The 17119-nt window shown below is 37.9% G+C and overlaps 2 protein-coding genes across 4 annotated transcripts; both read right to left on the bottom strand.

Annotated features, from left to right (window-relative positions):
* Nucleotides 1-615: 615 nt before the first annotated feature.
* TMUB2 (transmembrane and ubiquitin like domain containing 2) lies at nt 616-8117 on the bottom strand. 3 transcript variants are annotated; one of them, XM_025164854.2, is made up of 5 exons: nt 7977-8082; nt 7481-7717; nt 6674-6705; nt 4213-4773; nt 616-3430 (listed from the first exon to the last, which is right to left on the bottom strand). In XM_025164854.2, the coding sequence occupies exons 4-5, from the start codon at nt 4758-4760 to the stop codon at nt 3079-3081; spliced, it is 900 nt and encodes a 299-aa protein (XP_025020622.1). In that variant the 5' UTR covers nt 4761-4773; nt 6674-6705; nt 7481-7717; nt 7977-8082; the 3' UTR covers nt 616-3078. The 3 variants fall into 3 exon arrangements, with proteins under 3 accessions (XP_025020622.1, XP_087999505.1, XP_007425405.1); XM_088143379.1 differs by having other exon boundaries at nt 6674-7717; nt 7977-8081; XM_007425343.4 differs by lacking the exons at nt 6674-6705; nt 7481-7717 and having other exon boundaries at nt 7977-8117.
* A 1784-nt stretch (nt 8118-9901) lies between these two features.
* ASB16 (ankyrin repeat and SOCS box containing 16) lies at nt 9902-17079 on the bottom strand. Its single transcript, XM_007425346.3, has 5 exons — nt 16647-17079; nt 14650-14917; nt 13383-13875; nt 12402-12515; nt 9902-10369 (listed from the first exon to the last, which is right to left on the bottom strand). Exons 1-5 carry the CDS (start codon nt 16960-16962, stop codon nt 10184-10186), a joined length of 1377 nt encoding a protein of 458 aa, XP_007425408.2. The 5' UTR covers nt 16963-17079; the 3' UTR covers nt 9902-10183.
* Between the last annotated feature and the right edge of the window lie 40 nt (nt 17080-17119).

The following is a 17119-nucleotide window of genomic DNA, read 5'->3' as shown; positions in this document are numbered from 1 at the left end:
TAAAAAAAAAAAACTGTCAAATCTGTAATTTTTTTCTTCCCATCTATGGATTGTGAAATGCCTGTGTAAATAAACTGTAACTCTGCTTGGTACTGGTTTAGGTTATTTTTGGCTCTACATGTTTGGAAAGAAAGGGAACAGTTTTTTTCCCCCCCAAAATGTTTTGAAATATGTTACAATGATACACATGCTTTTCTTAAAATGTGCTGTGGAAACAGGTCTTTCAAACAAACAAGAGTCCTGAGTTGTTTGTTTTAAAATCCCTAATTGTTCTACTCTGACCTGCAGTTCCTAAGATACTCGGAAATACTCAATTTTTTCCTTTTCCGGGACCCTGTATATATCCTTTGTTCTTCTAAAGCTTAAATCTGTGTCCTTCTTTAGGTTCCATATTCACTGTTAAGGCAGAAGTATAACATGTATAACATGGGTAGCTTGAGGACTTTGTATCTTAATTTATATAACATGCTAGACTAGACTAAAAAGGGAGAAGTGATTTCTGGTTCAGTGTGTTGTGGGAACTATGTCATTGCCTTAACATATTGTGTGATACAATACATCCCATAAAATTGCTTGTTTGGGCATAGCATATTATTTGAAAAACAGCAACTGCAGTTTCTTAATCCTGGCTTGTGAATCCAGCCAGCATCTTTGTATTGCACTTTGTACTTGTAACAAGCAAACAAAATAGGTTCAACAAAACAGTGCCCTACACAAAAATGGACTTTTGAATTCTGCAGATACCTTAACCCTTCCCCAAAGTAAGGTAAATTATCACACTAAACAAAGATTGGCTTACCTAAGCTGATTATTGGCTTACCTAAAATGATTATTCAGTTTGCAGAAATGTAACTTTACCAAATATAGAACTTGGATTTCAACAGAATATCATATTTGTACAAACATCTTACAAAAACATCCAGTTTTTCTGAGGTTACTATTACAGATTTTTATGATAGTTTTTGAAAGATTTCCTGATGTGAAAAGCCCTCTTGTATAATAAGTACATTTTGCTATGGAAGTCTTTATTTTCTACAACAGACTTGCAAGTATATCCAAACAATATTTTAAAAATATTGAATATTTTACTTGGGTGTTTATGAATAAGTGGCCCCATCTGACCACTCAAATTATTTAGTTATTTACAGGCCTTTTATTTTCCCTTTAGCCTTAAATTCAAAATGTCTGCACAGAAAAGACAACTTCCAGGAGTCTTTATATATTTTTTTCTTTTTTACAAGAAGAATACATTTCAGACAACATATCAAGCAAAGATGAACTTAAAATTAGAGCTGTGCAAATCCCTCAAAAGAGCACTTTTTAGTGTGCAGGAACACACATGTAGCACTTCTTTTCAATCAGCAATGTCATTTTTCTAGGTTTGCACAGCTTCTTTAGAAGCAGCAATTGTCTCTCTATTCATGTACATGCATAGCTACTTCACTGCTAAGTCTGTGTGCATGCCCACAAATGCAATTCTGAAGCAGCCGGAGACGTTAGAAGAAATGTTGCTGCTTTAATGACTTGAAAAGAAGAACTTCGTACACACTCCTGTACACTCCAAAGCATCTCTCTAAGGATCTGCCCAGCCCCAGGTAAAAACACATTTCTGATAATCTCTTTTTAATGCCTTGATTTTAGAAGCTACAGCAGTTGAAAAACATTACAGAGTAGCTTTGAGCAGCACTTGGACATTTACTTGGCACTGATAATTAAACTGGATGTTTAAGTCTGCGATTTAACTTGAGCTTCTCTGTAACCATGATGCCTAAAAACATAATATCCCTCCTGACCAATGAGATTGCTCACAACTTTGGAGGGCTGATTTAATTTTACCCAATCCTAGTTTTAAAGTAGCATTTCTCTCCAATGGAAAATCCAGCTCTCAGTTATAACTCTCTGTTCTAGCTCAGTCTCTGGGAATGGTGCAGTGAATTTCATGGAGGTAACTTGACTTTAATACTTTAATACTTTCATTAACTCCCATCTACAAGAAAATTAATTCATTTGAAGTAATCATGCTTCAAAGAGACTCAGTAAAATCAATGGAATTTAAAACTATAGCTAGATTAACCTACACATGAATAACGTTCAGAAATTTAGATGACAGCAGCCAGACCTTTCTTCCGCTTGACTGGGCAGGCATGTGTCAGCATATATCCACTATAAAAGGTAAACAAGCTGCCTAAAGTGCAGCTGTTACCTTTTCTCAAGCAAGCACAAGGTGCACCACATAGGCATCCAGCTTGCATTCTCAAGTAACTGCCTTCCCCATCACTGTGCATGTGCACTTCTAGCAGGGACTGTCTAAACCTGGAGTCCACAGGTAAGGTACAGCCAGATATCTTCAGAACACAGCTCAAAAATACTTGGTTTTGAGATATTAATGTTCCTCTATGTGAAATGCAGAAGGCAGATGTTCCATTTGTTCCACTCCACTAGAGATAGATTCATTGGCATTCATGGAGTGCACTGGGTCATTGCTTTACCACTAGATAATTGGTCACAGTGGAATTAATAAGAGAAAGATGCATCAAGATCATTCCTTCCATGCTTCTCCAAGCAGCAACAAACTAATTAGGCAAACACTTAAGCTAAAAAGCCCCTCTCCTCTATTGGGGGACTCAGAAGATATCCAAGAGCATAAAAGACAGGAATTGGATTTCAGTACAATCATCAATAACTTTCCAATCATTGTAGTTATGAAGAAAATTGTGGTGCGATCAGCCAAATTGTTCCTAGAGATGTAGGTGATAGAAGAGGACAATGTTTTAAATGGAAAACGAGTAATGGAGAGCAGAGCAACTGTTGATGCCTTATTTTTCTTCATGTATCACATCTTCATCTTTTACTAGCGGCCTTCAAAAATATCCAGACATAGCCATAGAAAATGTAGAAATTAAGTAAGGCTTTGTTTTCTGTTGTTTTTCCAAATGATTGTAGAGCATTTTTTTCAATCAGTGTAGAATTCTGGGTAAGAGCTTTCCTTGGTGCTGTATGTTAACAACAAGTGAAAATATCAAATAAAAAGCATTTTGGTTTAAAGGGTAATTGAAACCTTTCTTCCCCAATAGGCGCTCACCGTCCATACATCCCAAAAACAAGAAAACTAAAAAATACAGTCACCCCAACCAAGGAAATGGTGGCAGGCGCTGTGAATAACTGGCGGTAGTTGATGCGGAAATACCAGATGACTGCCAGCATCAGCATAAAAATGGGAATCATCAAGTCACCCATGCTCAAAGTAATACCCCCAGTTTCCGATGGCGCTACTACAGTATCAGGCATGGCAGAAACCGTCTGGGAGAGATGACAGTGGATTACACAATTGTCCAGAATGTTGAGGGACTGCAGAGTCCGTGCCTGGTCCTGGAGAAGCTGACCCTGGTAGATAAATTTCATCTGACTTTCCTGGCCTGGGAAATATTTGCTTTAGAAAGAACATAGATAAACAAGAATGTCAGGAAAAAATGGTGATGTTTCAACTCTCATAATATATTCTGACAAACTGATGATCCTTTATAATGGATATAATCACAAAGAATGATTTCATCACAAAATACCTAAGCTAGAATTTATAAATAAAGTGTTATTTATAACACTTAAAACCAATGTACTTTTTTACATATTTTAAACAACTCACTGATGCAAGAAAGTCTGTATCATGCTCAACATTCATTTTGTAAATAACCCTCATCTACAAACAACAATGTAATTTCTGTGCTTTTTTCCCATTGCAACCATGGTTGTATATACACTCCTATCTCAGGATAATATTGCTGATGTAGTCCAAAGGCAAAGAGAGAAAGAAAGCACTCTAATGGCAGAAGAATCAGACCCAAATTACTCCCAACAAGTTTAGCAATCCCCTATGATCCCAAAAAGGAAGAAAAAGTGTATGGTGGTTGCTGAACTAAAATCCATCTGTTTAGCAGCTGGGTTTGATTCTCTCCCATGTTGTGACAGTGGGAATATCTGCTGAGGTTCTTTTAAATATGTACTATAAAGTGAGAAAAGTCTTAAACTATGCTGAAGTCTCTAAAATCAAATCTTTCTGAAACAGATCTACTATATAATGACAAGTTAGTATAAACTATACCTTGTTATTCTAATCTACTTTCTGATGATTTTTTTAAACCTAGTTAATTAAAACTGTTTTTCAGGCAAATAAAGAAAGCAACCAAGCATATATATGTTAATATTCAATAGTACCTCTTCAGTATGCCTATGGTATCTTCTGGCTTTACAATAGCTACTTCTTCTGTATCATTGAGGAATTTGAGACGCACTTTGATGAAGCCTGGGTTTGGCTCGCTCTCCTCCATGTTGGCTACTGTTTGCTGAACTCCCTGGTTTTCCTGGGAAACACCATCTACAGAAAAGGTCCTTTGTGGCAGACTCTGAATGTCCAACAGACAGTCTAAAGCAGCATCAGAGCCACTGCTATTATCAGCTTGCTCCACCGTAGGACCTGTGCCAGAAGCAGAACCTTCATCTGCCTTCTCTTCAGTATCTTCAGTAGTATCCTGAGGCTCAGACTGTTCGGAAACGGGATTTCCCACATAGTTTTCAATGGGATTCAGATGAATCACTGATGAATCTCCACTGGCCATGATAGTTCCTAGAAGATGACTACTACCATCTGCAACATACGTAGAGAGCCAGGCCAGGACGAGGGCCATAATAAGAACCACTATACCAGCCACCACTGTCACTTCATCTCCCACACCTTCAATTATGGTAACTTCAGGAGGCTCCATCTTTTGGCTTCAGCTAAAAGGTGAAAAAAAGATGGAACTCAGTTCTGGATCGAAGACTAGAAATAACTTCAGACAGCACTGAATTAAGATTTCGGTACTATATCTCTACAGTTAAGTCACAAGGAAAAGAACTGTGAGAAACCTATTTTTACCTATAAAAAGTGTATCTACCATACTGAATTTGCTTTCTTTTCTGTAAAGCTGAAAACAATAGGAATAGCTAGTTCTTAACTTAATTCATTGAATTCACTGAGGCTAACCAAGTTGCTATTTGGTCTTAGTTGCCTTACTCATGCAACTATAAACAAGTTACAAAATTGTTTAAAATCCTTACAATAATAAATAGTGAAGAATAAGTAACTAAATCTGAAAGGCTAGGACCGCATATTAAACCATGCAGTCTTCCTGGCAAAATGATGTCTGTCTTTATCAAAGTTCTCTCTTTTTGCTGCAAAACAAAAACTTGGAAATTATGTGAGGGCTACATCTACAAATAGCAAATTATTGTCAAAATTAACTACTAGTTAATAATGTAGTAATTATGGGGGAAGACTATTTCCAAGATTGCAGATATCCTTGTACCCTCTGTCTATACTACAATATAAAACTCTGAAATGGGAATTTTAAAAAATGCATATTCAAAATTCTGCCTGGCCATTAATTCTCCTACGCAAAAGCCACTTATGCAATAAAAAAAAAGAGAGTAAACTAACGGAAGAAATACCAGAGTCCACTTGGTTAGAAAATGCCTAGCCTTGCTAGTTGTCATTGAACAAAATATAATATTAATATCTTGATTAATGTTTCATATAATATTGTGGTTGTCAGCAATAGGACAAAAATATTATGACATAAATTAACATATGATTTTAATTTTTTTTCTTCATAGCTTCTTTTGTTTAACAATTTAGTTTCCCTCAAAATTGGGAAAAAACACTGATGATAGTAGACATGAATATTCAGTCACTCAGAAATGGATTTCCTGACCAAAGTGATACTGATTTTTTTTTAAGTTTGTCTAAATGGACCTTTGAAAATCACTTAAATTGCCTGAACTGTTTTCCTGTGTCTACCTAAAACTTCTTTTTACTCATCAAGGAAAATGTAGATTTAATTTATGTAATAAGTGGAATGAAGCTCTGGGTTTACATGTAATCTAAGATATTTAATAATGTATATAGTTATTTTCAGTTTAAAAGGAAATTTCCATTTGCAGAACCAGTTTGTGACAAAACAGAATTTCTTTATGAAAATATTTGAGGTGGATGTAATGGAATATATTACATTGCTGCTTTTGAATTGGTATAGGTAGTCCTTGAGTTACAATCACTTGTTCAGTGACTGTTCAAAATTACGATGGTGCTAAATGAGGGGGACTTATGACCGGTCCACGAAGGCATGGCCGTTGCAGGGTCCCCATAGTCACGTGATTGTGATCCAGGCACTTGGGTGCCCAGATCGCAATTATGACATCACAGCGAGCTGTGGTCATGTGATTGCCATTTGTAACTTTCCCTGCTGGCTTCCCACAAACAAAATCAATAGGGAAGCCAGCAAGGAAGGTCACAAGTCACTTCTGTAAGTTGCTCCCACTGCTTTTTCTCCTGAGGAGCCCCACTATCCCAGAGATCTCATACTCTGTAGCACCCCCCTGCCCACACTTTGTAGCGTGCACCCGCTTGCAGCACCCCCCGCTTGGGGGTTCAGTATGGCATAGCAAGCAAAGTGGTGATGTTTGAAAACCAACAGAATTGAGATAGTTTTTTCCCCTTTCTGCTTATCATCCTTGTTACTGAAGTTATTCTAGCTTTTATGCAGCAACTAAGTTGCAATGTTACATTTCTGTATAAAAATACTATAAAACATGCTTTCTGTTTGATGAAACAGTTTTAAAGGCAGCAGATCATACCTACCCATAGGAAATCCTAAAACCAACTCAGGGAACCTAATACAGATTGGAAAAATCAGCAGACGATTAGACTGAGGACCTTGGACCTTCACATATTGTTAAACCACAATTCTCAAGCCTAACACAGCATGCCGATAATTAGGGATGATGGGAGCTGGTCCAACATCTGGAAGGTAACTAAATACTCTGGACTGATAACAATCAACATCTATCCTTTCTTTCTATTTGACAGATTTTTTTAACCACTATCCTCAATTTGGAACATCATCCCCCACCCCCGCAGGTGAGGTTAGCCCCAACCCTATTGGTCTTCCCCAAGTCTCTCAAGACATGGTTTTTCCAGCAGGCCTGGGGATCCCTTGGAAATGGAGAGCCTGCAAAATAGCTTTACAATGTATTAATTTTTAAGAATCGCCCATGGTATGTATGTTTTATTGTTTTTAAAGTCTACTTAATATATGTTTTATTGTTCTTTTATTCTATGCTGCCCAGAGTCACATTTGTGAGATGGGCAGCTATATAAATTTGATAAATAAATAAATAGAAATAAATAAATTCACTGCAGCGTGCAAGAGATTTCTTTTCCAAAATAGAGGCAGCTACTAAAAGGCTAATTGAGTGGATTTTTTGTGCCTGTGCATGTTTTCTTCAAACTGGGTGGTGGTCGTGGTTGTTGCTGTGTCTCACCTTGCCTTTAAGCATTTTCCTAAATTTATAAACAAACTATAATTTAAATATTATAAATATATTTATAATATGTATATAATTAATAACAATAATACTATAATATAATATTAATTAAAAAATAAACCCTTTAAGCATTTTCCTAAATTTATCCAAAGTGTTTCCCCCAGTCTGTAGTTCTGCGTTTCCATTCATTTCTTCGCTGTGCCAAATTCCAGAGGCAGGTCCCTCCTCCAGCAATGCTGCCTTTTAGAAACGCTGCTCCCGTGTGTCAGCGTCCCCCTTTCAACGCTCCATAGTATGTCTGAGGGGAGCCAATGATGTCCGGGCTGAGGGGCAATATGGCAGCGCAAAAAAAGGCCTCCTGAGAACACAGAGCACCGATAACATAATTTAAAAGCAGCGCAGCAGAGAACACAACAAAATCAAAAGGGAGGAAAAGCTCCATTTTTATTTAGAGGAGGAGGAGGGAGTCCCGTAAAAGGGTCGTTGAGGGAGCTCAGAGTGGAGCTCTGAAACAGGAGCAAACTATACGGCTTTTCCAACAGGGGAAATAGGATTTTATTTTTTCAAGGAAATGCGGGAAAAGCCGAGGCGTTGGGACGCATAAAGCTGTCACTCACCTTTCCTTCCTCAGAGTCTCTTCCTCCAGCTTCCCAAAGGAGATACGTCACTAACGACCGCTGAACACGTAACCTCGAGGCGCACAGGATTGCTCGGCTGCAAAGCTGGTTGCTATAACAGCGGCTGCAGAATAGGCCGATGACGCGATAAGCATGCGACGAGACCACCTACGTTCTTAGCGTTTTACTTTTTCTATTTATAATATATATATTTATTCTTCGGCAAGAGAGAGAGACCAGCGTAGATGCTTTGCTGGTTAAAAGGAAAAAAAGAAAAGTAATCGTCCTACTTAGCTCCCTTCGCCCCATACCGTAGAACAGAGCGAGTTTTGTAATTCGAAAACCCGGCCTGATCACTAGATGGCAGCAAAGAGAGTTTTGCAACCGGATCAGGCTAACAAATTCTGAAGTCGCTCGTGCTGTTTTTCTTCTGCTAGAAGAGCACATACAAAGAAATGTTAGGTGGAAGTTCTTTTAACTTTTAGATGGAAGTTGTTTTGTTTTTAGATGGAAGTTGTTGTTGACTCTACGGTGCTATATGTGTCAATTGTGCTTTTCTTTTTAATACTTTAATTGTATCTATCTTTGTTTTCTAATAATAGTGATTAATATACAGTTTTACATCTTTCTTCGAACTCTTTAGAAAATGCATTGAAGAATTGTTCATCATCTAAAATCCGTCAACTGCAGGAAAGGAAGCTAATTAATAGCTAATGACCAGACAACTATAGGTTGTGAGTATAATCTATCCCTCTTATCACAAAAGAGGAAAATACATACTTTTATCTCCTCCAGAAGAAAGCAAGCTACCCTCAGCCTGATGTAAGTCAAGGATTATGTATATTTATTATGTGTCATCAATTCATTGACTCTTAGCAACCACACAGATTTTCTCCATGAAATGTTTATCTTACAACTCAAAATAGAAACAGCCTCCTCTGTTCTACTAACACTCACAGGAAGGGGAGGGATGGATGGATGTAGATATTTCAATAGACTTGAAAGATTATATTAATTGCCCAGTAAGACCAATCCATCCATTTTTGTATGTGTTTTGTCTTGTGGCTTGGTTAGTTTCCAGACCCTACAAAAGTTGCCATTAGCAGTCAGCAGAAAACTCCATCTGAGGCATCCAGGTATGATGTACCTAATTCCTCCTCATCTGCAACCATATCTTCATCTGAGGACCTCTAATTATAAAAACAAAGAGACTAATGAAGCTGCTGTCACCTCCTTCAAGAATACTGCTAGTCTTGCACCATCTTACAGACTGCAATTTCTTTTTAAAATGCTTAGTGGCACATTACAGTATTTGTTTTTCCAGATTCCACCCCAAAGATTTAAAATCTTCATCTTGAGGCTCATATGGTTTGCATCATTCTCTCAACATGTCCCCAGCATACTACTTCTTTCATGGACTTCATGCCATGCAATTGATCCCAATTTAGTATTTTCAGTCTAGACCTTGATAAACATAGTAATTACAGGGAGGACCATTCCCATTATTGCCAATGCTCAAATTGTCATTGCCATGCTGGCTGATGACAGTCTTTCATCCCACCCCACCCCTGTGAACTCTACTATATAAGTCACCAAGAATTGTCACTACAATCAGATTATTGACTGAATGGAAGAATATGTCCAGTGATCCTAATCTCCCTATGAGTTTATCCTCGGCACTTACATTCTTAAATAGAGATTGATACTCCTGGCCTGATTAGAATCAACCCCATCGTGATCGATGGACAGAATAGATTTGTGAGAATCCTTTATACCAAAGAGATAAGACAATCATTGGCAGGCAGACTAACTGTGTGGATGGAACTTCAACATGTAGGAAAATAATTTCCAGTCCTGAGTCAGTCTCTCAGATGTGTATGCCTCAGAGTCTCTTACAGAACTCACCCTCGCATTACAGTCAAAACTTCTCTTCATACTTCTCTGCATTTTATTCTCCTGGAAAGGGTACTGCATTACATTCAAAGTGATACAACCAAGTCATATTTATCTTTTAATTACTGTGCCTGCATATCATCCAAGAACAAGAATTCAGTTCAAGGTAACAAGAATTGCCTTTTGCACTTTAATCACCATTTCAGTGGCAATAATAGTATTTTCATTAGAGGCTTCCAACAGCTAAAAGAATGATAACACAGAAATGGGGAAGAAATCACGTTAAATTAATTTCTTTCTATTTTGTCCTCATCTTATTTGAGATAACCCTCCAATGGGAGAAGTAAATACTTATGCAAAGAAGAGGGCAGTTTCAGTTGGGAGATGCCTTGATGGCAACGCATCCCCAACTGCCTCCGAACAGCACAGCGAGCTAAATGTTGCAGTGGGCGAGGCTGATTCACCAGGCAAAGAGCTGAATCATAAAACACTTGATGCTCCTGTGAAGACAGAAAGAAAAGTCAAGTGTGGTTTTGTGCATACATGGCCCATATGATGTGAGAGAATTAGCATCAGGCAACAGACATATTATATAGAAATGAATATAATAGCTCCCTGTGAAGAAAAACTCTCATATTCAACAATAGAGGACTACAAACCCTATGGAACAAACTTGTTCAAAATTCTGTGGTTCAAGCATTTCAGGAATACACACATTGTGTAGTATACTTCAGCTATACTACTATATGTACTATTACATACATTTCCAAATTCTGAACCACTTTCCCCAAACATTTAGAACACTATATACCCTTCTTACTAAATGCAGGTATAACACTAGTGTATTACATATTAACAATGTTCCTAAAATGCACCTATTATACCTCATCAGGACAGGCAAGAGTTAAAATCTGTCTCACAGCTCTGCACTTTCTTCCTCCACTATTTTTCTAACATTTATTGTTTAGTCTTGACATAACTTCCAGATTTGGTCTATTAGATTAGTAAATGAGTTTATGACATCTGTTGCTGTTCCGATGTCACAGTTCAACTAGCCAAATAAGCTTAAGTCATTTCAGACATTCCACTTTATATTTCAAGAGGAATATATATAATTTGTGAAATTAAATCCATACACATAGAACCTAGTTGTGAGAGGCCTTACTTAGGACCCATGGTATGGAAAAGGTTCACATGATGGAATGTGATTTTATTTTTTAAAAAAGCAGTAATAGCCATGATGCTCAGTTGTAAAACCAAATCCCAAATCCACAGTTGGACAATACTTTTTTATTAGGACCAACCAAAGTAACAAAAGGGTGAATGAACTGTTGAATTTCCCAGAACTCTGTTGATTTTGAATTAATTAAAACATCCCTGTACTCAGAGTACTGTCATTAATGAGAAGTTCTAGACTAGCCCCTCTTCCCAATGCTTGTTTTCACTGCATAGAAATCTTTCCCCCACCCTACAACATTTCTCCAGACAGGACCAGAATCATATGATTCCTCGCTTACACTACATGATCAACCTATGTTCAGTGGTAGATAGTCGGAATATAGGTTGATTGTCACAGTGAGAATTAATCTTATGAGAGCATGTAATTAACATTCAAACAACATGATGGGAGCCCAGATTAAACAAGTAGTCTTGGAGTTTTAACAAGAAAAGGGAGATTGTAGAAGAAATAGGGAATGGCCTTGAAGGACAGGAGGAAAAGCCAGTACTAAGGCAAGGATCAGACAAATGCAGCTTAAGTCCATCCCAAGAAACTAATTTGAGAAAATGTCTCAAAGATACAAAAATGAAGTGAAGGAGGAAGGAAGCACATTCAGACTTGCAAGAGTAGTTTTAAAAGTAGTTTTAGACCTATATGGTATTGGCTTCTTAGTCTGATCTACCTTATAGGACTAACAGGGATAAGCTCTTCTACTTAAGTATAACAATTTACCTCAGCCACTCCACTGAATACTTTGACTTGCACATTTCATCTTAGTAGTAGCAGTGAACTAACATTATACAAAGGAGTAAAACCCTCCAGTCTAGCCAAACCAAAAGGAGTTATTTAATATTAGATGGTGAAATCATTAATTTTAAGACATGATCAGTGTTGGATTACTGAGTAGTCAGATGGTAGTAAAAATGCAGGCAGGATATGGCTATTTACTATAGAGGCTTTATAGGAAGCAATTTATAAGAAGCAATTCTAGTATATACAATCTTATTGTAAAAAATCAAAAGATCAAGTAGATCAAGAACTAATTCTTGTAAAGAGCAGATGACTTGAATCTGAGCTATGACTAGAGGTGAGACTGACTACATGACTGATTACTTCTCCTTTAAGAAAAAAAGTTGTGGTACATACAAAACTGTTTGACTGTCAGATTTCTAATCAAGCATTTCCCCATCTTGCTCCATACACTGTTATACAAGTCCAGGTCTCACTCAGCAAGAGAAAGCTGAAGGGCAACATAATGGTAGAAAAGTGTGACGTATAAGTAATGGAGGACAGTGGAAGTCGGTTAGACATACTTGCCACACTTCATTGGGCACAGATCCCACCCAGGAATCACAGGATAGTATTCGGTCATAAGAATTCAGAACAATTTCCATAGATCGAGGTGACAAGGCACAAAACTTTAGCATCTAAGGGCAAAAGCATCAAGCAGAAAGAGAGAGGGAAAAAAGCATACAAAAAGCATGAACATCTTGGAAGGGAAAAGGAATGTCTTCAGCCAGAAACCCCATATTCTCACAGCACCTATAACAAGCATAATCTGAGAGAAAACATTAAAAACAGTATCTTGTTAACTTTCATCCAGGAGATAGGTTTTAGCTTTTAAGGATGGTGTGGACTTTGAAGAGACGAGATGGCTGCAAGGTTGGCCCTACTACTTATGTAGAGTGAAACAACTGCCTCAGATTGTAAAAGCTTTAGGTAGCGGTAAGTCTTCTTCAGCCATTCCTACTAGCTGTCTGAGCATTCTCCTCTCTTGGAGGATACAGCCTATTCTGCATCCTCTACCTTCTATATGTAAAATGGAAGGACCAAACATCTTGTCCTTGTCCGGGAAGGAAACCGTCTTGAGTTAGCCCATATATTTTAAAATTCAGTACAAGTTAGAATGTGTTCATTAAAAAAGTCAAAATATGAAGAGCAAGAATTTGACCTACCTATTGAAACACTGTGTACACAGAACTGCATGGATTGCTTTTTTTATAGCTGGTAGCTGGCTATACTGTAACAGTACTTCACTCTATTTTACGCCAGTATAGTGTTCCATTAACAAAGGCACCAGTCCAGCTATCCCTTCTACATAACCAAAGGATTTATTCACCCTTTTCCCACCCCAATCCCACAATATTGCACATGCTTTCTTACAAACATTAGTCCTTACCTATATTATTATGGTGATATAATAAATATTATCTAATCCAAAAGTCAGTCAACAGTTTCAAGAGATGGTGACCCATGGGGCAAGAAATCACTAGAACTGAAGGCTTCACTCTTACCTTAGGATTAATAGAGGCAGCACCATGGTTGAGCAATGTGGCTATAACGTTTTCAGGCTCTTCCTCCGGGTAATCTTCCACTGCTTGCAGAGCACAGTCCATAGGGGTGTTGCCAGCACAATTACTAATATTGACTTCTGCCCCGTGCTGTAGCAGGAGCTCCACAATACCGATGTGACAGTTGCTACAGGCATTGTGCAATGGAGTATGGTTCTTTCGGCCAGCAATCTGGACATTGGCCCCCCCATCCAGAAGTTGCTTCACCACTTGGTAGTACCGGCCAGCCTCCTCAGGTCTATCTGCATTGGCACAAGCTGTGTTGAGAGCGGTCTCTCCTTCCTGGTTTCTATGAGCAATATTTGCTCCGTAGCAAAGATAGAGCTTGACATGGTCCTCTAGACCATGCCTGCTAGCCACATGCAATGGGGAAACAAGACCGTCTCTTGATTTCTGGTTCACTAGAGCTCCATATTCCAGTAGTAGTTGAGCACATCTGAAAAGCACAGAGTTGCATTAAGGAATTTTGCAACTGTCCCCACAATCCATTACTATTTAACCTTAAATTCTGTTGGCTTTAAAATACATTTCTAGCCCTGAAGATTGCAGAAATAGATTTGGGTGCATGCAGCTAAATGCCCCACTGTTAATCAGAAAGCACTCTTGTACTGCTTGTAATTATATATGGCTTCACCCCACTACATTTGGTAATTCTGTAGACCTATTAAAAAGGCTTCCAATTATCTCTTTTATCATGAAGTAAACCATGTAAACAAACACGTCCAAACTTTATTATAGATTAATTCAGGATTAAGCATTCAAACTAAAACATTCACATTAATAACCAAAGTGGGTAAACTAGTCCCTTCATTACAAAATGCACTTCACTGCAATTTAAAAAAGAATGTCATCCCAGGGCAATTGGACCTGTGTGGGGACAGAAGCAATTTAATAGAAATTTTAAAACTAGCACTTCTGCATTAATTCATCCATATTCAGGTAATAAAATCTAAAAGGTTTCTATACATTCTTCCATCATACTGAAGGCATGGAAGACTTCCATAGGAATAGCCTGCCTTCAGAAAGGAATTAATTTGTGTCTTCTTACATGTCTTACCCCAAGAGAGTAATTTAACATCAAAGAATAATTCTTGCACTTGAAGAGCCTTCTTTGTTATTTTACAAAATATGCTACTACTTTCCTATTAACCTTTCTTTAATCTTCCTTCAAGCCATCACACCCACAAGTTTTTCAACTTCCCAGACATACGGCAAAGTCTCCTGAGTGATGCACAAATGCAGTGGGGCCAGTCTCTCCTCTGAAAGAATATTAGCGTTAGCACCATAGCGGAGGAGTAGACGGGTGCATTCTTCATGGTGGTTGGCACAGCTATCATGCAAAGCAGCTTTCCCGCCAACAATCGCATTGACCTCTGCCCCTTTCAAGAGCAGATGCTTCACACAGTCTTGATAGCCCCTGGCAGCTGTGATGCGCAATGGAGAAGTGTGCTTCTTCTGAGCAATCAACACCCACAACTCTGTAAAACCAACATAAACAGGGATAATTGATTGGACAAGAGTATCATATATCTAAAGAAGTACATTGATTGGCATTAAACTGAGGACTTTTTTTTTTTTTTCCTGTAACACATGATTAACCTGTTGCATTCATTACCACTAGTTCTGTTGGTGGGCACAAGCTTAAGACTGTTTTATATAAAAGCTGTTGTTTATTCAGAATTCAGTAAAACATAGTTTTATTTTATAACATACACGGAGAGCTTACAGAAAGATGGAAGACAAATTCAGGGGCAACAGAGCTACTAGTTATGATTAGTTATTAGTTTTATGAACTAAACTTTCATAGTCCTCAGCAACCATGCTTCATTTTTGGGTTTCCAAGAAATATTACTGCCTCAAATGCTAAAAATACAAAAGCTGGACTAGGAGGAAGGTTGGCCTGATTCAGTTTTATTATACAGATCTGAGCAAATACTATACTTTTTAGGCTTAACTTGAGCACAGAATGAAGATACAAACGGAAGAAGGAGAATAAAAGATGCAAAACATAAAACAACTAATTACAGCATTAGTTTTCTGCATCAATGGTATATTTCCTTATACAATTATTTTTTTAAAAGATGATATATGGCTGTGGGGGGGAATAGAAAGAGGAATTCATTGTATTTAAAATGCTTTGGTTTCTTTTCACCCAATTCCTGAGGATTACAATTTGGTGACTATAATCATTATATACCTGAATCATTAGATTCAAGTATATAATCAAAACAGGTACAGGATTAGGGATAAACACAGGTCTTGCCTCAAACAGAGAAGCTAAAGACCCTAGTCCCCAAACCAAATAGAGATTGAAAGCTTGTATATCTTACAGCAGGAATAATATTAATAACAACAACCTGTGACAATACCTTTAACTTCATCAAACAACATCTGCCTATCCCAGGTCCTTGGGAAGGATTTGATAGGCGGATAAAAATGTCAAATCCAGTCTAAACAACTGGCTGACTGTGCAACCAATAATCATAATTTATTAAATTTATATGCTGCCCAACCTCCAGTGACTCTGGGCGGTTAACTCTGGAAAACACAGCAAAACTGTTACTAATTCAGTCTTAGAATACCTATGTTGCAATGATGTTTATAAATGATATCACTTTACGTACTACAATTCTAATTTCATCAGTATTATTTTCTCATCAGAGTTTTAGATAAGAATATAAGTAGGTACAGTGAATAGTTTTAATTATTTTTCTCTACTTTTTATTGAAAGGTTTAAAAGATGTTTACAATTCAATCAAAACTGCATGACTAATCAAAGGGATATTGCACAGGTATTCTCTCTTTCCTTTTATGTAAGATTAATGGAAATATTTAAAAAAATAATGGCAGAAAAACATGGGAAGCTTAGAGATGGAAGTGGATGACTGAACACATAAATAAGGCAGGGTGGTAGTACAATAAAGTTGTTCAATGCGATGGGTGGTGACAAATTTGAGGGAGGGAGGGCTGTCTAGGAAATAAACCTGTCTGGGCCTCTACTTTACTCAAAGCTGCGTTTTTTTTTTTCCAGCTAAAAGAAAGAATCAACAGAGATTCTTTCCCCTCCATTTCTTATGGAACTAAAGTTCATATATCGCAAGCCTTTGTTCTGTAACACAAACATTGAATTCCTGATACCTGGCCCAAAACTGAAGAAAAATAATCAACACAACTTGCTTTCTCTCCGCTACAGATAACCCATCTTACCCAGCTCAGCTGACCACTCTAGCTCTTCTGCATGGGTCTCCACAATCAAATTGGAGGTGATTTCATCTTTAAAAATGCTTTGGATCCTTGGCAAGTCTCCTGTGTAAAGGGCATTGTGGACAGCAGGATCCCGACAGTATTGAGGGCGTCTGGTGGGCTTGGGGAGAGAAAAGAGGCTTCTGGCAGTTGGATGATACCTCTGGCTGGCCCACTGGCGAGATGCAGCCCTCTGTCGTTCTTCCCACTCCAGCATTTCTCGTTGCAGGCGCAAGGAGCGCAGAGTGGAAGAGGTGTATGTAAAAGTTTCCTTCGACATTCTTCAAGGAAGGAATTCAGTGTTTTTCACATAGTAGCCCAACTCATCCACCCCAAATCATTAGGAAAGCAGCCCTTATTTCCAATTTTAAAAAGCTACTGTTATGACAAAGTCTCACTGACAAGCACATATGTGTACTTAGAGAATAATCCAGCCT

The sequence above is a fragment of the Python bivittatus genome, unplaced genomic scaffold (genome assembly GCF_059951505.1).
Source record: "Python bivittatus isolate LINGU-HERP-01145 unplaced genomic scaffold, Pbiv_v1 ctg000410_np1212, whole genome shotgun sequence".
In the NCBI taxonomy this organism is placed as follows: domain Eukaryota; kingdom Metazoa; phylum Chordata; class Lepidosauria; order Squamata; family Pythonidae; genus Python; species Python bivittatus.
This window is presented reverse-complemented; position numbering and strand designations above follow the sequence as displayed.